The 21,871-nt window shown below is 31.8% G+C and overlaps 1 protein-coding gene across 1 annotated transcript in view; it reads right to left on the reverse strand.

Moving 5' to 3' along the window:
- The window catches only part of tinc (transmembrane protein tincar), a 613,917-nt gene that overhangs the window by 258,847 nt on the left and 333,199 nt on the right, over positions 1 to 21,871 (reverse strand). Inside the window, exon 5 of the mRNA XM_072523412.1 lies at positions 15,045 to 15,302. Coding sequence (XP_072379513.1) covers positions 15,045 to 15,302 — 258 coding nt within the window. The remainder of the gene's footprint in view (positions 1 to 15,044; positions 15,303 to 21,871) is intronic.

Raw genomic sequence — 21,871 nt, forward strand, 5'->3', positions numbered from 1 at the left:
ATATTGGCATAAATTATACTATATGTGATAGAATCCTAATAGTTACACTTTGTCATTTTAGATCAGTTACTGAGGGTTTTTACCTCCGAATTCTTTATAACTGAATCGATTCATTTGAAATTTTGTGTGTTGGTAAATAATTACTTAAGGAACAAAAGTTATATAGTGCCAATGTGCGCTTTCACCATGGGGGTGTTTGCCACCCCTTTTCGAGGGTGGAAAATTTTTTTACTCAAAATATCCACGCTATTCGATAGAAGGACAAATTTCAAACAAAAAATGTAGTAAACATTTTTTTCGCTAGATCAATACTTTTTGAGTTATTCGCTGTTGAAAAGTGTCATTTTTCGTTAAAAAAACATGTTTTTCAAAGGTTTTTTAAGAATAGCTCTGAAACTAAGAGTTTTATCAAAAAAAGTGTAACGACTAAAATTAAAGCTCATAAAAAAACAAAAAGATTGGCTTTTTAATGAATATTTTCAGTTTAATATTAACTGAGTTATGAGTGTTCAAAGAAGGTTTGTTTTTGTTTTTGTCTTTCAATACGAGTATTTAACGTTGAATAACGGAAAACGGGTACATTTTTCGACAAAAACTCATATAATATTTTTAAAAGAGCTTCAAAAGACCTTTAAAATGAGTGGTGGTAAGAGTCCTTTCCACCAACTGTACGTAAGATACGATCAAAAAAACGATGGGTTTCTCAAATTTTTGTAAAAAAAACGCAATAAACCTAACGTCATGTTCACTAGGATTAAAATAAATTGTTTTCCTTATAGAATTCACTTTATTTTAGAGTTTTTTGTATGATCCAAAAGTTTAGCCACTTTAGAATACCCAGTTTTTGAAAAAAGTATGATTACATTTTTTTTTTGTAAATATTAAAAGTAAGGGTGGTTGTAAGGGTTAAAAATTTCCAATAAATAAAATATTATTGTATAGCTGGGGTATTAATTTTTATTTGTATTTAAATACATAATTGAAATGCCTCAAGCTGCTACGACTTTTTTTTCATATTATTTTTATAAAAAGTATTAGCTTTTAAGGGTTTTTAAAGGGTTTTAGGGTTGAAAATTGTGAATAATTAATTTTCATATTAGAGAACACATTACAATATTTATCTTATGCGAATAAACAAGATTTAAGTGCATAAAATAATTAAATCCGTGTTTTTCACAGTTTCTTCAATAAGGGATAGTTTTCACCTCTTAAAAACAAAAAGCGCACTTAGAGCGTATATAACTTTTGAAGTGGAGGGAAGATAAGCTTAATTTAAAATTTTCAAAGAAATCAATGCAGTTATAAACAATTCGGAGGTATTACCATATTTTAAGTTTCAGTAACTGGAGTATTTGAGCATTTAAGTAACCAGTCGGAAGATCTGACAATGAACAGCAAAGTTCAGTGCTTGAAACCGGTCGTCCAAGGTAAAATAAACTGATTAGTTTTTTTTTTAAGTATTTACGTATTTAAGTATTAAGAAATATTTATTTTTTTAACCTTGTTAAAATATGTTTATTTAATTTATATGTACAAAATCAATAGCATAAAAATTATAAGTAATCGCATCTTCTTTATATTATAAAAAATCAGTAGGAACTTATCAAATATACAGTTAGATGGATATAAAACCGTTAGTTGATAAAACAGTTAAGGATCTGAAAGTTTAACAATGGTAGTACCTTTTTAATAACTTTGATAATATTTTCATGATATAAATCTAAAAATAAAATAAAATCTAAAATAAAATATTGCTTTAGTATAACTCTTCCATCTGTTTATTTTATTGGTTAGAAAGACATAAAAAAGGATAATAAACATTTTATCACATAATAAAAGTGAAGGAACAAATTAGAATGTGTATTTTAATAATAAAAATCAGATTATACAGTTGGCACCTTATCACGACGGCACCAGTTAATTTCAAAATGAATTTAACTAGGTATAGTGTATAAGTGTTCGGAACAATCATTCCGAAAATTATCTGTAATGTAATGTATCCTGAATGAATTCTGATATTATTATACATTTTATAAAGGATTTTTTAAATAAAATTTGTGATATTTATGTTATACAGCCAACGAAAATTCGTTTTCCTTGTGGATTTTGTGTATCTTTGATCTATTCTTCCTAATCTTAATGAATTGTTTCTTAGCCAATGTTTTATACTGTCAAATGCTTTTTCGAAGTCAATGAAGGCGATATAAATGGTATATTTTACTCATTTACTAGCTTGTTCATTTGATTATTTGGTTAATAATTATTTAGATTGCTTGTCCCATTTTTTAGGCATAATTTTATTCTTAAATATATATATATATATATATATATATATATATATATATATATATATATATATATGTATATATATATATATATATATGTATATATATATATATATATATATATATATATATATATATATATATATATATATATATATATATATATGTATATATATATATATATATATGTATATATATATATATATATATATATAAATTAAAAAAATCTAGGGTACAAAAACAAAATGCGAGGTTACAGAAAGATTTCAAATAATTTATTTCAAATATTTTTAATAAAAATTGTAAATAAATGTCCTGAATATAAAATAAACATTTTTTTCTTCAAACGTCAAATAATGATGACATTACTTATCTAACTCTATTACGCGCCACGTAATATCGGGCGCGTCAAGAAAAGTCATGCTTCTCCGCCTCATAAAGTAATATACTATTTCGTATAATTATTGCAAAAGCTCTTAAAAAAATTAAAAGAGAACTCCATAAGTCAAAAAATGGTAACAAAAAAAATAAAAAACTAATTTTTTACTCCTCAACTCCCAACAAAGTAGTCTTTAGGTTAAGTTAGTATAGTGTATGACCTCCACGGTTGTAGATTACTGTCCTACATCTATAGGGAAAACTCATGATCAGATGGTCAATGTCTTGCTGTGGCATTCTGTTTCACTCCATTGAAAGGCCCTTAAACAGTTGCTGTCTTGTATTGAACGCAATATTTTGTTGTGAAATGCGTCTGTCCAATATGTCCCATACATGCTCAATTGGGTTTAAATCTGGCGATTTTGCAGGCCATGGTAAAACCTCAATTTAATTATCTTCGAGGAATATTCGCACCAGACTGGCTGTATGCCGACACCCATTGTCGTACATTATTTGAAATTGGGGACCAGCTTGCTGTGCAAAGGGTACAACAATAAGTTCGAGAATAATATGGGATTTAGAAATCATTCCAGACAAACGAGATTGATTCTTCCACCAAGAATGATGTAACCCTATACCATTATACTGCCGCTTGCTGTCTATGAATCTCCTGCACGTTGGCCAATCGTTCAGCATTACCAGATCGTCAAAAATTATTGTTCGTCTTATATTTCGTGCAAATCCAAATCGGGACTCATTTGTGAACAAGGTAGAGACCCACTTACGTCTAACTCAATTTGCGTAATGTTGTGCCCACTGAAGTCGATGAGAGGGATTGCCTCTGAATAACACAGGCACTCTTACAGGTCGTCTAGTATTTAACGCTACTTCATGCAATCTATTTCTAATGATTTGGCTACTTACAAAGACCTGATGGGTTTCTTGCAGCCTCATTTATAATTATGATGCAGTTACAGGACGATCTCGCAAACACCCCAATTTGAAATGAAAACTATTTTCAATCTGGTTGAATATCTTCGTACAGCCTGTCTGACGTTTAGCAACATCACCAGTTTCTTGACACCTTAACCTTCTTCTTCTTCTCGTGCCACTCCTAGCGGAGATTGGAAATCATCATGGCCACTGCGACTTTGTTAGCAGCGCGCCTAAAAAGTTCAATCGAACTACACCCGAACCATTCACGTAGATTACGTAGATTACGAAGCCACGACACCTTAACCACAAACAATTAATGATAATTCTGTTCGTGTGGAGGACCTCAGCCAAATGACTTTGACTTTTGCCAGTTTAAAGAATCCCGATAGGACGTCAATGCGTTTCGTGATTTAAATGATGTCTCTCCATTATAAAAAAGTACCAATAAAGAGATATTATTTTTTTATCTTATACACAAAAAACGAAAAAAAATTTAGTACAATAAAGCTATTTAAAGATTTAAAGATTTAAAGCTATTAATATAGGTATCCTCTAAATTATTTTGATGTGTGTATATACAAAATAATATTGCGTTTTGGGTATTATATAAATATTGCGTATATAAATTTACAAGCTGGTACATGATTGTTAAAAACAGTAAACTCGGAGATATGCTTAGAGTTAAACATTCGTTGGTAAAATTTATACCTACATTTTTTTTATACTATATGACGAGTATTTCTACGCTCATGCGCCAATACAGAAGTTAAACATTGCGGCCTACAACAATATATATTGTAGTAGTTTATGAGTACGGTACACGTATAGAGATTTGATATACCTTGTAACCGTTTCAAAAGATTTAAAAGAAACTCATTATATATTTCGATTATATTTTTTTTAATAAAACTAATAGCCCCATCTATCTGTCAAGTACCTACCTGTAGCCGACTCAAGAATTCTTCTGTAATTCCCAAATATATCCGGTAGATGAGCATATTTTTCAACTTGTCACTCACGCCCAATTTCCAGATTCAGGCGCCATGATAGCGCTTCGCTTTTTTTTTGTTAAGACCGTCCAACCGTTAAGACGTGTTTCCAAAGTGGGTCTCAATTCAGAGACCCTTATTGGAGAGTGTATAATGCTGATATTATATTTCTAATACTCGTCGCAAGATAGTATTCCTATGGAGTTATTCCAGATCATGGCCCAGTAGCAGTATCTTTTTATGGAATCCCTAACCCCTCTTATCTAGGATGGTGGTGATTTGATATAGTACGTAGCTGAATCAATGGTTTATTTGGTGACTGATTAAATAAGAAGAGAAACAGAGCAGATTAAGGTTGTACCAATTTTTATTATACCTACTTTCAAGACAACAGAAATGATTATGAACTCAAAAAAAAAATGAAAATATAGTGAAGTGTTCTAATTTAATTTAAAGGTTTATTTTCTTCATTGTTCCTAGTTGATAAATAACTATATTATTTTCAATGTAAACAAATTTCGAAATTTGGGGTTAATATATATATACATTCATTTTCTTTATAACCAATTCTTAATTTAGTACGATACAAAGATTTTTTGTTTATGATAATGTTAACATAAAATAATATTTTGGAATCCCTTTGGGATAACGTAACTTTTAATGTTTTCTTTTTGTTCAATACTAAGAAATAATAAAGAATAGTTTTCTTGTAACTTTCAATAAATCTTAATTTTTTTTTGCTCTTCCCCTTCGAGGATAAACCAGGGGTGGCGTCCAATAATAAATTATAATTTCATATTATCTAATTGTGCTTGAATTTAAGATACGATATAGTTTCTATATGTTTAAGAAAACCCCGCCCAATTCTCTTCGACAGTGAGCGATTCAGGCCTTGTGTATATTATTGTAGCACGGCAAGCGTTACAAAATGGCGCCCTCCGACGTGGGGCATGTATTAGATTTGCTCCATTTGTACCTTCGTTACAAAATGTCGCCCAGCGTGTGGGGCTTTTGAATATTCCTGTATCTTCAGTTTTTTTTCAATATTATTAATTGTTTTGTACCCCCCTGTATATGTGGTTAATTAAGTCTGTATGTTTTGCACCACTTTTTGGTTAAATTGTGTATTTGTTTTATCCAATTTTTCATTAAATTAACACTGCTACTATTTTAGAATTTTTTGCAAAGTATCTATATGTATTCGTTTTTAATCTTCGTAAAATTGCGTAGAAATATTCTCGTCGTATTTTTAATTTTGTGAAATGTACGTATTTGGAATGATGTAATAATTTACTGCTTACATTCGAATTTCTTTTTGTCGGTATTCTTAATGCGGTGTATTCCCAGACTCGTCTAGAATAAACATTCCATGTTAGAGAAATTTTGTTTATGTCCATAAATTAATTCGTATCTAAACGATGGCTTTCTTTGCAGTTCAGTCTTATTTGTTGATAGAACCATAATAATTATATTTCTCAATGTGTTTATTTTAAATAAACGAAATGGCTCTTAGCATTCGTTATTTGAAAAATCAATTAAGTGAATTTTATTTCTTGACCTTGATTCATGGTTTTTATTTGCGGCACCCATCTGGGAATTATATCTATATACAGGCTGTCCCGACCTACCTAATTTTAAAATATGTTATCTGGTTTCGTGTAGAATACTTACGCGAAATATTCTTTTTTCGAGGATTTGAAGTTGAGTTCTTTGATAATAGGATGTTTTTAATATGTTTTTTTAGTCTGTTATCTGTTAAATTTTCTTTTTAATTTGTCTTTCGTTTATTTTAAAAATTTATTTTTTCATAGTTTAACTTTTTCGTACTTTGAAAAGAAAATTTTATTTCCTGAAAAGGAAAATGCTTTCTATATTTTACAGTCCATGGTTCTTTTGTTTTGCATGTATAAGGAAGTAATGATATGACTTCGTTTCTCTCTGCCTAAGGCGTCTTTGTTGAGAATATAGAGCGGAAATATTGTTATTCTCCTTCTGTTATGTTAATTTTATGTCTTTGTGTGGTCAGATGTAGTAGAAGTATGTTTTTGGTACTGGAACTTATTTTTATTTTGTGGTTTTACTTTTTTTTCTCGAGATGTCCTGTAGGACGTACAGGCACGTGACCTGTATTATTGTATCTTGAGTTATTTGTGTGATGTCAGACTACTGGTATACCCAGCAGCTTTCTTTTTTTTTGTCGTTGACATTTTTGCGGTCTTCTAATAGTTTATTAGACCACATATATCTTTTTGCTTTGAGACTTTTGGCTAAGGCTCAAAAGCTTTCATTTATTATCTTGTGTTCATGATATGGTACAAGTGAAGGTTGAAGTAGTTTGCTGTTGTCTATTGTGACTCTTTGTATAAACAGAGGTGAAACAACCCGCTGCCGCCTATTGTGAATTTATCTTTTATCTTTATGTCGACGTTAAGACCACGTTTGTTTAACAATTGAAATAGTTCTGGTACTACCGTTAAATGACCCACTGAGAATTAAAAGTTTATATTATTTTGACTCTGTTAGAATTCTGCTAAATAACGGTAAACATTTCTTTGTGATTTGTATGACGACCATATTGGATTCAATTAGGTGTCAAAAATGTTTTACTGTTCAACTTTTTTTATTGTTGTGGTGTGTTACATCCAACATCATGATTTTTTATTAGTGACGATGGACTGTAATATTTTTCTATTTGTTAGGAAGATGGTAATGATTCTTCCGTTCCTTTTAAGTCTTATCGTAAGTTTTTGTTTCGTGGAAGACTCTTATGATTTTTTTTTGTTTCTTTTGGAAACAACAGTTTTAGACTAAACTGTTTGTGTATCGATTATGGTTTGTATGCCATATACCCATTTTCTTTCTTCTTCTCCAAGATTATGTATTAACGGTTTGGATTTATTTTCTTCTTTTGTCCTTTTGCCAGTCTTCTTGCTTGGTAATTTTCTTCTGTGATCAATCCCAGAGATATTCTTATGGAACTATTGGCGATCCTGTCTTTCTCCTTTTGCGTTAGTTTAATTTTCAACCAGTGGTTGGAAATTCATTCATTGCTTGACTGTCATAGTCAACTTTATTATTGTTTGATGCTATTTAGGTTGTCTACCTAGTGGATAACCATAGCGAAGCTTGTTTAAGCTGTGTTGTTGGCCACCCGCCTTTGTTAAGCTGGAAGTATCCCTCTTTTCGCTCCCAGAAACTTTAACACTGGTCTGTTCCACACTTTTGGTTAGGTTAGAGCCATATTTATAGAAATCTGCCATTGGTCGTTGTGCCTAATAGCCAAAGAAATGTACCTGATGTCGATTCATCAAATCGAGCATCCAGTTTAATTTAGCATGTTAATATGTCGTGATTTTTGTTTATTTTTTTTTTGTTTTATTCAGACCTAAAGCTTATCTAAGTCAGTGTTTCGACAGATAATTTAGATTTGTCTGAAAACGAATAAATCAGTTTTCTTAAATTTTTAATACCTTCTTCTAAAATGTTTAGTCCATTTTTAATTTTTAATTTTTTAGTTGATTCCCTTTACGCTTTGCGTACTTAATCTTTGCTACCTTCTCCAGCGACTATTCAATCCCTCCGTGGCCCGTGTACAGGAAGAGTTGCGCTAACGCGAACTTTATCCTGGAGAGGATTCGTTTCCTATTTTTTTTTGGCGTGGGGTCAGTACAGCACTGATACCCTAGTACTTAGTACATTGAATACCACTTTGCTTCGGCAAATCTGTCCCTTAGTGCTTCTTTCCCTTCAGGAAGTTGACACGTTTCAATTTTTTTTTTGAGCTGTCTCGACAACCCTTGTTTTATGTCGGTGGTGTTGACTATTAGTCAGGGAGCATCCTGCTATAGTCAAGTGGATTAGTGGACCTATCCCTATTCCAATTAATAATTTTGTGTATCTCAGATGTTGTCGCAAAGAGACGAGCCTCTGGAAGTAGTGTAGGAGACTCCGCACGTCGATCTCCAGAGCAACTCAGTTTGGCTCGCACCTCAGTTCGTTGAACTGTTTTACTTTTTATTATTATAATATTGACATTTATTGTGTTCAATATGTCTATATATATATGTATATATGTCGTATTTCTTTTCGACATAAATTTTATTTTTATCTTATCTTATTCTACTTCGGTATTATTCTCTCTCTAGTTTGTATTGATCGAGATCTTGAGTTTGTGCTACCCCGACCAAGAACCTATATTGATTTTAAGGGTGTTTGCAAAATTTAATCTCATTTTATTTTTAGAATGACTTGGTAGAATGTGATATTTTTATGCTTATGTTAGTTTATATTACAATAAATTGTACATACCTTTAGTTGTCTTCAAGTGGATACAAAATTCAATTTATCTTATTTTACGGATTTATAAATCCAAGTAACTTTTTTGGTATCTATACCAAAGATATCAAGATTCCTCTGTCTAGTTACCAATGATAGTTCATTATAGTATCTGTTCATTTTGCCTAAGTTTTACTCTTAGTGTGAAGACCTTCGAATTTCGACTCTCTATTCCAAACCCCCCAAAATAATGTTTGAAAAGATTATTGCTGTCTAACATCCTATATTCTGAATGGCCAGACACTGAGGAAGGCTAGGGATGAAGTAAGCGGATTCCCGCTAGTTGACTCGTCGGAATGATAAGCCATTCATAATTGTATTTCAGTAATAAATCTAGAATAACAGCCTCCCGCGTCAGGAAACTTTTTTTAGTTCTCCAATACCTGTTTAGTTATGTAATCTAGAATTATTTAGACCCTACCCGAAGTTGACCCTACCCGAAGTTGACCTACCAATGTTGTCCCTATTATAGGCGGATGATACACGTTAGTTATCACAAATTCTAGTTGTCATACTAATAACTAAACATCAGCCTTTTTTTTGTTTCTAAATATAGATGTGTCTTACAGAAATTCTGATGTCTACCTCTCCCAGTAAACTTATTAAGGCTTGTCTTTGTAGAACTTTAATGTACCCAATTTTGAACTATTAGTAACTCTTTCCTTTTATTTGTGTATTTCTAAATGTGTCTATAATGACGCGCTGCGTTATTACCTTATGTTATTCGTGGATTAAGTCATAGATGAAAGACTCTATGCTTCCGAACAAACGATGACACATTTGTATTTTGTATCTTATGGCGTTAATGATACGATTGTATTATTATTCTTATGTTATTCGTGGATTAAGTCATAGATGAAAGACTCTACGCTTCCGAACAAACGATAACATTATTTTTTTTTGTGTTTTATTGTGTTAGGTCTCATAACGACTACGCAGTAAATTATCTGTTTTGTATCTTGGTGACAACACTAGTATGTTTTGCTTTATATTACTTATGAAATTTCAAATAATAATATCTTAATTATATTGTTTCGATTGAATGCGAGCATTTGGTCTCAAATAATGATTTGTAGATATGTTTTGTTTTATTCCGCTTTGTTCATGATATTGGTTATAGGTGAAATACCCTATGCATTTTGAGAGTGAGAATGCAATTTTTTTTTGTTTACATTTTTATAGTTGAGTCATAAATATTCTATGCGTTCTGTTTCGCTTTGTTCTGAAATCTTTGAGTTGTTCCCACGTGAGTTGTGAAAGAAGGATTCTGTGAGTCCAGATTGTAGCTACATTTGTCCATTCTGTTTGTCTTACCTCTCCGTATATCTATTCCCACTTTTGAAAAGGTTAGTATGGTGTGCCACCATGCCTAGTCCGATTCCACGCTGGTACCCAGTTGAAATCGTGGGGAGGGCTGTGTAACCGTTTCAAAAGATTTAAAAGAAACTCATTATATATTTCGATTATATTTTTTTTAATAAAACTAATAGCCCCATCTATCTGTCAAGTACCTACCTGTAGCCGACTCAAGGATTCTTCTGTAATTCCCAAATATATCCGGTAGATGAGCATATTTTTCAACTTGTCACTCACGCCCAATTTCCAGATTCAGGCGCCATGATAGCGCTTCGCTTTTTTTTTGTTAAGACCGTCCAACCGTTAAGACGTGTTTCCAAAGTGGGTCTCAATTCAGAGACCCTTATTGGAGAGGCTATAATGCTGATATTATATTTCTAATACTCGTCGCAAGATAGTATTGCTATGGAGTTATTCCAGATCATGGCCCAGTAGCAGTATCTTTTTATGGAATCCCTAACCCCTCTTATCTAGGATGGTGGTGATTTGATATAGTACGTAGCTGAATCAATGGTTTATTTGGTGACTGATTAAATAAGAAGAGAAACAGAGCAGATTAAGGTTGTACCAATTTTTATAATACCTACTTTCAAGACAACAGAAATGATTATGAACTCAAAAAAAAAATGAAAATATAGTGAAGTGTTCTAATTTAATTTAAAGGTTTATTTTCTTCATTGTTCCTAGTTGATAAATAACTATATTATTTTCAATGTAAACAAATTTCGAAATTTGGGGTTAATATATATATACATTCATTTTCTTTATAACCAATTCTTAATTTAATACGATACAAAGATTTTTTGTTTATGATAATGTTAACATAAAATAATATTTTGGAATCCCTTTGGGATAACGTAACTTTTAATGTTTTCTTTTTGTTCAATACTAAGAAATAATAAAGAATAGTTTTCTTGTAAACTTTCAATAAATCTTAATTTTTTTGCTCTTCCCCTTCGAGGATAAACCAGGGGTGGCGTCCAATAATAAATTATAATTTCATATTATCTAATTGTGCTTGAATTTAAGATACGATATAGTTTCTATATGTTTAAGAAAACCCCGCCCAATTCTCTTCGACAGTGAGCGATTCAGGCCTTGTGTATATTAATGTAGCACGATAAGGTTACAACCTTACCGAATCTACATTCTGCCATATATCCTTCTATCGTCAATAATTTCAGCTTTCCCAGTCAACAATGGCATGTAATTATTGCTATTAAAATACGTAAAAAAATGCAATCTAAATTAACTGAGTTTCTAAATTTTCAATGGTTATAGTTTACTAGAAGTATATTTGATTGTCTCATGTCTTATCAATCGTCCCAATGTTTAAGTCTTTTGTCATCAACTTTTCGTTTGATCTCTTCCAGTAAAGCTGTTACTACTATTCTGAAAAAGGGTTCAGGACCCATGAAAGGTGTTTTTGCATCTCTTTTGACGAATTCCTCCATAATTCGTCCAGTCCAGTTATGTCTTAAAATCTATGTCCTAAATGAATTTTCCTTTCTTAGTTGAATTAAGCTCCGTAAGTATTGTATTACTACCTTGAAGCTTGATAAAATGTGGTTTTAATGCTTAAATAGCTATTGAGCATTAGACAATCTCTTGCTCCCAAAATTTTTTATCCAAATTTAAATGAGCGCATCTTTCAAAGCTTAATATTAGTCTTAAAAAAAATTTGGTATATTGCACAGTATGTCTAAGCATGTAGACTTTTATCACAGTTATTTTTGCTACTTTAAATTAGTATATGTACCACTTAATGATATTCTTTTTAGTCCGTAAATGGTGCCTTTTCCTCATAGGTTTCGTACAACTTTGTAGTAAATTTATACAGAAAGCCATACTTTTTTGGAAAGTGGTCTTAGTACCCACCCAATGATGACTGCCATTAATTTTAAACTAGAATTGAGTCTATTCATCCCTTTACAGGCCGTTACGAATATTGTCTTCGGTGTCACACACCACTAGGGTATGTAGTGGTGTGATTAAGGATTACGTCCATGCCAGCTATTGGGCAAATTTTCATTGATCCTTTTATATATACACAAGCTTTGCCATTAAAGCTTCGTGATATTGTTTCTCGTGTCGCTTAGACCAGCTCTACTTTTCCAGGCAACTACAAACTGATATAAAGCAGTTAAAAAAAATCAAGGTAAGAATAATTACTATTAGAAAATAAGTAAGTTTTAATAAAGCTTAAACTAATAGCTTTATTAAAACTATTAGCCATTTACAGATACACAAAAAGCCACAAAGTTTAATATAAAAATTGTTTGTATCCGTTTTATAAATATTTATTTACTGGCACGCCTCTGTTGTTCTGAGTTAAATTTAATAGCAGATAAAACTTTCCAGAGTTGAAAATCCTTCTCAATGATTTTGTAAAGCTTTTAAAGGAGTTTTTCGCATTAAGTAAAAAAGTTAAAACAGAAACATTAGTTAAAAAAAGCAAGAAAAGTTTGAAACACGTTTCCCATACGTGGCAAGCAAACAAAGGTACCATATACTCTAATGGCCATAAACGATAATTTATTAATTATCGTTTTCTGTCTTTTCCGATACACGAAAGGTGCAAAATTTACATCTTTCAGAAAAGCTGTGGTATAGATATATTTATTTTTTTTTAGCTTATTTTTATACTTTTTTGTAGCTTGTAGAACAGTTCTTTGAGTCGAATAGTATCTATGCCACTACAACTTTAACAACCATAAGATACTAATCTGTATTAATGTGTATGGTAGTTAGTTACCGCAAGTTTGCATTTAGATTTATTTACAAGCTAATGGCTATACTTTTGTTCCCTTTAATCCTATGTATTCATTTAATATCCACTTCTTTGAAGTTAAAGTAAAGATATATCGCTACCTATATTCTAATACTACGTATGAGAATTTTTAGACAAAAAGAGTTAGATATTGAGTCTATTGCGCACGCTCTATCGAATGATTCTAATTCCAAGTACCAGAACACATGATTTAGCACAATATGTATAAATTTGTAATAGCACGGATCAGATTTTTTAACTCTAAACAAAAGCACGTGTATTTGGAAGGATTAGCTAAACTTCCAAGTCACCACTGTAAACAAAAAACGTCCAAATTGTATCTAGAACCAGTATGTGCATTGAAAAAGCACCTATACGACACGTATGTGTCAAAATGCATAAATGAAAAAAGATCACCTCTAAGCCAAACCACATTTTATGCCAGCTTTGTTATGCTTCCGCATATATTTTACATCATAAAATTTAAATATTTTATTTGATTATGGGCCTGCGTAGCGCAAGCGGTAGGATGCTTGCCTCGCATGCCGGTGGTCCGGAGTTCGAATCCTACCGCCGGCAAGAACAACTAGACATTTTTAAAAATGTCCCAGGTCGACTCAGCCTGAATAAAATGAGTACCTTGGGTAAAACCAGGGGTAATAATAGGCGGTTGAAGCGTAGCACTGGCCATGTTACCTTCCTTGTATACCGTAGGCCCTAGATATAGCAGACTACCCTGCTATACTCAAGCCGCGAGCGGTATAAAACGGGAGACTATTATTATTATTTGATTATCCATGTTGTTGTCTGCTGAATCTACGTTTTGAAACAAGAGAAGTTTATTTAAAACCCTCTACGATAGCTATAGCGTGTAAGAATATTTCAAATACACTATTTTTCTTGATAAGAAGGTCAGCTAGCTAGATAGATAACAGATTTTATACAAGAATTTTCCTACATTTCAGAGATAAAATATTGACAGTTGACATTAAATAATATGTTGCTACCTAAGGAAAAATATTAATTGATTACGTTAATATAGTATTTATCATATAAAAATGCGTGCACGTCACAATTTATATAAAGTGACGTCACTTATATTTAAAATTTCCAGAACGTCAACGTTAGAGTTCAAATTTTCCTAACATAGATGATAATACGAAACCCATACGGAACTGCCCGATCTTTTATAGGCGTCAACATGGTATAATAATCAGAAAAATGTAATCATCATTATATTGGGAATTTTAGAATTATATTGATTAAATAACCAAAACCATTTGTTATTATTAATAATATGAATTTTATGAAATAACTCTTAAGTCTAATATTCCACAAAATAATAATTTTAATTAAATATATTAGACAATTGTATGCAACTGATACGGGAATACTTCAAATTTTTTGACAGTTCAGCGTGTGGTAAAATTGTTTAAAGTGTTGCCGCTTTTTTAGACTAAGAATTTTGTTTATGTTTTGATTTCTTACACAATTTGATTATAATATATTATATATTAATAAATTGTATTTATAAATACATATCAAATTTAGATTAATAGCTTTCAAAACTAATTATTGTTGTGTATTGTGATTGTGCTATGCCAAAACAACTAAATAGTCTGTAGAAAGCTGATAAGCTTTCATATAAGATGCATAATTTTGAACAAGAAATAATGGTGGGACGTTTTTATTATTAATGCTCTAAAAGTGGTAAGTTTAAAATTTAGAATACCTATATAATTTTGTATTAAAATGTTTTCTTATGTATTTTAGTGTGTTGCAGTAATCTTAAGACTAAGTGTATTTACTATTAATATAATAGTTTGACAAATAGTTGACATTTTAAAAATTACTCACTTACTAACTATTCTGATGTTTTGGCAACGCTGTGGGGTTCTGACTTCGTAAATCTTGAATGACGTGCACGCATTTTTATATGAAAAATACTATACATACATTGATAAACAAACATTAACACTATATATGAGAACTTACCGATTTCCTTATTATCCAACATTGTATGGTTTTCGTGGCCAATAATATCCTTTAAAGTTTTAATAACAGTATTGGTGACTACAGGCGCACTGACGAATGGCATGGCACTCGGTTTCGTCGCTGCTGTTGTCGGCAGTGACAAGGCTTTTTGCATCATTGGCGTTGTATGTACGAAAGTTGTATTTGAAGTTTTGAAATTGAGCACTACGCGGTCTTTGTGTGTTACTATAAAATCCAAGTCGGTATGCCAGATTTTATCTGAAACAAAAGCTAATGTTAAAATCAAGCAAAGTAAATTTACAGTCAAGGCACATTAGCGGGCGTAATTACCAACGCTCTATGTTTGTACAAGGCTTCATCGTAAAGAGAAAACAATATTTACATCTACGACATAAAGACAAATACCATTAAACAAATTATATTAAATTTTAATATAGATTTGTAAATATCAAATAATATTTTATATAATTTACCCAAATTAAAATTTCCGTTCTTCGATATGTCTTGGCGCAATTTAATTGCTATATTTATTTTAAGGGATAAAATAAGGTCGTTGCTTATCAGATATATGTGTTAAGTGTTTATTTGTTAAATATTGGCCATAATACTTTATTAACTTTATATTTTTAACTGCTCAAAAGTTGAATTTTCAAACTGCCTGCCTGCCATGGTTAATATTTTGTAAGCAATTTTGATATCGAAGCTTTTATTACGGACCAAACTACTATGACCTTTATAAAAACGTAAACCGCCATAATTTTTTGAATGTACAATATTAGATATTTATCAAAGACCAAACTCTTAAGGTAAATGAATTTATCTCAGTTAACTGCAGAGAAGACATTCACGGAAACATTGGCAAATTTCAAATGTGCATAAAAGTACTTCCATGAAGAATATGAAAGGGTTTTGCATAAAGATATCATGACAAAATATCAGAGACAGGTAATAGCTCGCCTTAATTAGCAAGACATAGAAGGAGAATTACGAATCAAAAGAAAACAATTCACCACTTGCTGTAAGAATAAAGTAAAAAATAGCGAATTCAGAAGTTTTCAAAATAATATGAGATAATAAAAATTATTAAAATTAGTAAACTTAAATATTTGTGTCATCTAGTGAGAAGGGAGAGATACACACATTAATTAGATTAATTATGTAAGGACAGATGCATGAAGGGAGAAATTGGTGCAGATCTGGCTTGAAAATGTGCTGGCTGAGAAATTTAAGAGGCAGTTTGGTTGCAGCACTTTTAAAGTCTTTATAAATTCGGCAATACGATCAAGATCATATCTTATATAGTTAGACATTCAGAAAAGGGAAAGATAGGCAAAACAGAATTGTTCTGCTGGAGAAGAATATTGTGAACTCCATGGACCGACCGCAGAACAAAAAATTCGATTCTAAAAGAATCAAAGATCTGTAAGAGACTCTCCGGCAAAATCCCACTACGACAACTGAAATATTTTAGACATTTCATGAGGTCAGACATAGACAATATGAAGAGACTCATCATTCATACGACCATACAAGATACCAAGACCACCACTACACTCCTTTCAAACGGTCAAGACTGAAGAGAGAGAGATAGAGAGATAATGATTTCCAACCTCTGTTAGAAAAAAGACAATAAAGAATTAATCGATAAATTTCATGTGATAGTAAAATTGAATCAGGTTTTAAAATGTCACATTTCTTAGCTCTTATTGCATATTTATGGTGGATATTATTAAAAAAAATCATTAAAAAGGTACATATCAGGATGCTAGATTGTGTATGGTATTCTTCTGCTCCCAACTTCATGCTTTCTAAATACTTTTTCTTTGAGTTTGCTATAATGTGTCAGAGATAGTCTTTCTCCTTTTAATCGTGTACATCACTTCTTTTTTTCTTTATTCTTCAAAGTATAATCTCGTTTTCTTATCTTGCTCGACCATAATATCCTAAAGATTCGTCAAGTTTCTTCTCCATTGGTTCAGTAAGTGTCCAAAATTCAACTCCATAGCATGATCTTGCATTGGATTGATATTGAATTCACTCCTAAACCTTCTCTATTTTATTTTTTTTTATTTCCTGTGAGTGATTCTATTGGTTGTTTACTATTGTTTCGAAATAGGTAAACTGTGTATTCGGTTCTCTGTACTGGTAAGTCCACAGGTTAATTCTTGATAAGAAGTTGGGTATCTCCAATTTTATTTTTATTGATAACCCCTGTACTTACTTTATTTACTTTTTTCATTAGCTATTGTTAGCTTTTTAGATTGTCTGCAAAAATAACGGTGTCGTCAGCATGTGGGATGTAAGAAGTATCCCATGTTCGAAATTTTCCAAGGCTTCACTAAATGTTTCCTCTAAATATAGATTAAATAATAGAGGCGAAAGTATGTATGTTTATCTAATTCCTAGTATACAGAATCTAAATTGCTTCCGTCGATTCATCTCAAAGATTTGTTCTTATTTTGGCTGATTGGTTTCAGTATAGATTTTGTATTATAGACCGGTCTTTATAGTCAATTTAGGCTTTTGCTAGAAGATCGATAATTTTTATTTGGTGGTCCACAAAGTAGGTCTAGATAGATTGTAATGCAAGTCATATCTCTGCATCGTTGGAATCTGATTTACATCGTGTAGACTGAACAGTGCATCTCTTATACGAGTACCTACGTCTTTCATGCCTCCAAACTGTATGTCTTGTATTCTATCTTTGCATATGTTGTATATTCTGCGATGAATAATTAAAAAAAGTTTTGATGCATGGCCCATTAAACGTATTAGCCTGTATTCAACGTACTTTTTCGCTCCATGTTTCGTTGGTAATGTAATAAATTCTGAAACTAGCCAATATCTTGAAATATTGCCTGTGTCATAGATATTAATGAAGATCATACATAGCATTCTTTAAGATTCATCATCAAGGTTAATAAATGCAGACTGTACTCCGTCTGGTCTTGGAGCTTTCCCGTCTTCGAGCGATATTATGGCTGCTCTCATTTTTGAGACTACTATAGGTGGGCCGATTTCCGTAGATATTGAGGACACCTTCTAACTAAAAAATAAATTTCGTATGTAATGTTTCCAGGTATTACCAATACTTTCTTTCCACGATTACCTCTCCATTGTCGTTAACAAGAGTACTCCATCTTCTCTTTTTACATTTGCCTGTTATTTTTCTTACCTTCTTACTTTGTAAGTTGAAATCGTCGTATTTAATTTGTAGAATTTCGATTTCTTGGTATTTTGAAGTTATACTTCTATACGCGCGCTCCACGTTGGAAATTTGTATGAAAGTGAATCTGTGAAATCATTACATATGTAAGATAATGAGTAAGAGAGAGACAGAAGATATGTTTTCCCTCTCTTCCTCTCTCGAATATAAAAATGTTCCTTTTGTATATATATTTAATATTATATATATTATATATATACATATAATATTATATATAATAAAATATTTATTAATATTATTATTTATGTGATATGTTTTGTATTATTGATTAAATGTTCATAATTATATTAGTCTTTTGTATTTCAAAATAATAATCTCAATAAATCACTGTATGACCCAGAACTGTCAATTTTGAAATAAGTTTGTGTCATGTCCTCGGTAGTATAGTAGTCAGTATCCCCGCCTGTCACGCGGGAGACCGGGGTTCGATTCCCAGTCGGGGAGGACTTTTTTATTAATATTATTACATATTGCATTTTAATTTGTATTGTATTATTATATTGAATTATGTTGCACTGTATTGTAGTGTATTTTTTTTATGTATATTATTGTCATTTTTAAATACTTATGAATATTGCATTTTAATTTGTATTGTATTACTATATTGAATTATGTTGCAGTGTATTGTATTGTATTTTTATATTAATAACAAAATAAACAATGAATTTTACTGCAGAGTATGTGTAAAAAAATTGTTGCATTCAACTCCTTTCATACATATATGAAAATAAAAATATACATTTTCATCAAAATATTGATTCAATCCTTCATTTACTATACTCCTATTACAGGTCAAATGTTGTTTATTAATTGTTAGTAAGTTGTTATTAATTCTGTTTCTCTTTCTGCTATGTCTTACCTATAGCATTACATATGTAATGATTGTGCAGATTGACTCCCAAATAAATTTGTAACGGCGAATGCGTGTATAGAAGTGTAACTTCTGCCGGCAGTCCCACTGGACTGCCACACCCGTTTTTTCTCCAGTTCTTTCTATTTGTCCGTTGTAATGTTTTGTAGTTTTAATTAATTTTAATTTGTACATAAAATTAAATATGTTGTTTAATTTTTATATTATCTAATAGTATTTTATGACGATTATGTCTGCCTTGGATTAAGTAAACATATTTTTCTTAAAATTTCATTCTTTGCAATTTAGCTCGACAAATACGTCCTTTAGCTCGACAAATCTGCACTCAGCTTTCACAAAACCATCGTTCTACCGTAATATTATAACAGGCTCTGTCTTGGATAAAAGCCATCCAACATTCTGGATTCAGAGAATTGACCCGTAATTAATTTAAATTTTGATGAGGGAGGGTTTTCAGGTAGAGTCTCGAGGCCTAATTTAATGTGTATACCGTATCAAAGTCAAATGTTTGCCTTTGTGTTATTATTCCGGAATAATGATGGGAAAAGCACGGTGATGTTATAAAAGCGAAGCAACAGATATATCTTAATGTCTGTATAATTAACAGTAAAATACGAACTTGAATATTCTAGCTTCGACTAATGTAAAAGCACAATACGTAAACCTAAATAAATAAACAAAACGATTATATATGGAATGAGCAATACATGTTATTATTTTATATAAAGTTAGCTACTACATATGAAATGTGTAGGTCAATCCAGGAAACAATTCAACATTTTTTAGTTACATACAATATTTTCTCAAGTTAGGACAATAAAGGGCCGTCAAAAATATAGGCTTTGTATTATGTTAGTGTATCCATGTGGAGTTGTCTATCTCCCATCGGACGCGTCCCCAGGTGGTGGATAGGGGAGGCCCTAATCAGTTCAAGAACCTGCGGGTAGGTGGAAAATAAAGTACTACTTGCGAAACAAAACAGACTAAGGTATGGTAACTCTAACAGAAGTGTCCCTGGTCCTCTAAGTCTGGGGGTTAGACGTAGGGCTACCCTGAAAAAAAAAATTTTTACGAGAGCTGAAAAGACACAAACCAGACGGATCATATCTAGACGATCTGGCAAACGCAAAAAGTGAATTCGATTTGGATTCTGCAACGTAAGAACATTGTACTCTGCAGAAGCGATGAGATGCCCATAACATACCCTTAACAAAAATAATATGGACATAACAGGTATACAGGAGATATTATTGAAAGGGATCGGCACTATCCAGAAGGATTTGAATACAATATATTATCTTCTTCTTCAAGTGCCATCTCCGTGGCGAAGGTCGACAATCATTATAGTTATTCGGAATTTTGAGACGGCTGCTCTGAAAAGTTCATATGATATACATCCGTACCATTCTCTCAGGTTGCGCAGCCATGACATTCTACGCCTCCCTATGCTTATCTTTCCTTGGATCTTTCTTTGCATAATCAGTTGGAGCAAGGTGTATTTTTCTCCACATGTAATATATCCGAGATAATTTCTATTTCTTTATTCATCCTTCTCAGAACCTCTTTGTCTATGACGTGTATTGTCCACGATATTTTCAGAATTCTTCTATACACCCACAGCTCAAATGATTTTAGTTTTTTCATTGATGTCGCATTCAAGGTCCAAGATTTCATTCCATAAAACAAAGTCGAAAAAACATAGCACCGCGCCAACCTAACTCTTAGTTCCAATTTTAAAGCACTTCTCATTTTGTTGAAATCTGCTCTAGCCTTTTCTATTCTGATTTTGATCTCCTGAATGTAATCATTTGTGATGTTAATCATTGTTCCCAGATATGCATATTTGTCCACTTGTTCGACGTTGGTTCCGTTTATTAGGAGATTCTCGTTATTTCTTTAAATTTTCGATATTCTCATAAATTTCGTCTTTTTGACATTCATTGTTAGAACGTACCCTTTTCCATACTCCGCTATTCTGGTCACTAGTCTCTGAATATCTTCTATATTTTCGGCTAACATCACAGTGTCCTCCACATATCTAATGTTGGTAATGGGAACTCCATTTACCTTTATTCCAGCTGTTTTACCCTCAAGAGTGTTTTTAGGATCTCTTCGGAGTAGGCATTAAAATTAATTGGCGACAATACGCATCTCTGTCTCACTCCACATCTAATTTCAATTTCTTCTGATAGCTGTTCGTTAACACGTACTTTTGCTCGCTGTTTATAGTATAAATTTGATATGATCCTGAGGTCGTTGTAGTCAATCTTCTTTGATTTCAGGACATTAATTAATTGTTTATGTCGTATTTTATCGAATACTTTATTATAGTCAATAAAACATGCGTAAAACATAATCGTATACATAAGTGAAGTGGACATACCCAGATCAACAGTCTCAAAATTAGATAGATCCCGTACTGATTGATTCAAGACATGGATCAAATGTACTGGACTGCAGAAGTTATAGAGGCGCTAATATTGACTCCGATTACTATCTGATAGCTGGGAGTCTCATAGCACATAATATATTAAACGCCAGGAACGATAAAACTAAGCCAAAAGATACAAAAATAACGTTGATAAATTAAATTGTACCGACGTCGTAAAAAAATTTCAAATATGCTTAGATCGTAAGCTATCAGAACATCCCAGAAGTGAAGTAGATTCCATTGAATTTTTAATTTATAAGTTTATAAAAATCACGCTGCAAAATACCGCAGATGAAGTA

Source organism: Diabrotica undecimpunctata, chromosome 2 (assembly GCF_040954645.1).
Source record: "Diabrotica undecimpunctata isolate CICGRU chromosome 2, icDiaUnde3, whole genome shotgun sequence".
NCBI classification, from domain to species: domain Eukaryota; kingdom Metazoa; phylum Arthropoda; class Insecta; order Coleoptera; family Chrysomelidae; genus Diabrotica; species Diabrotica undecimpunctata.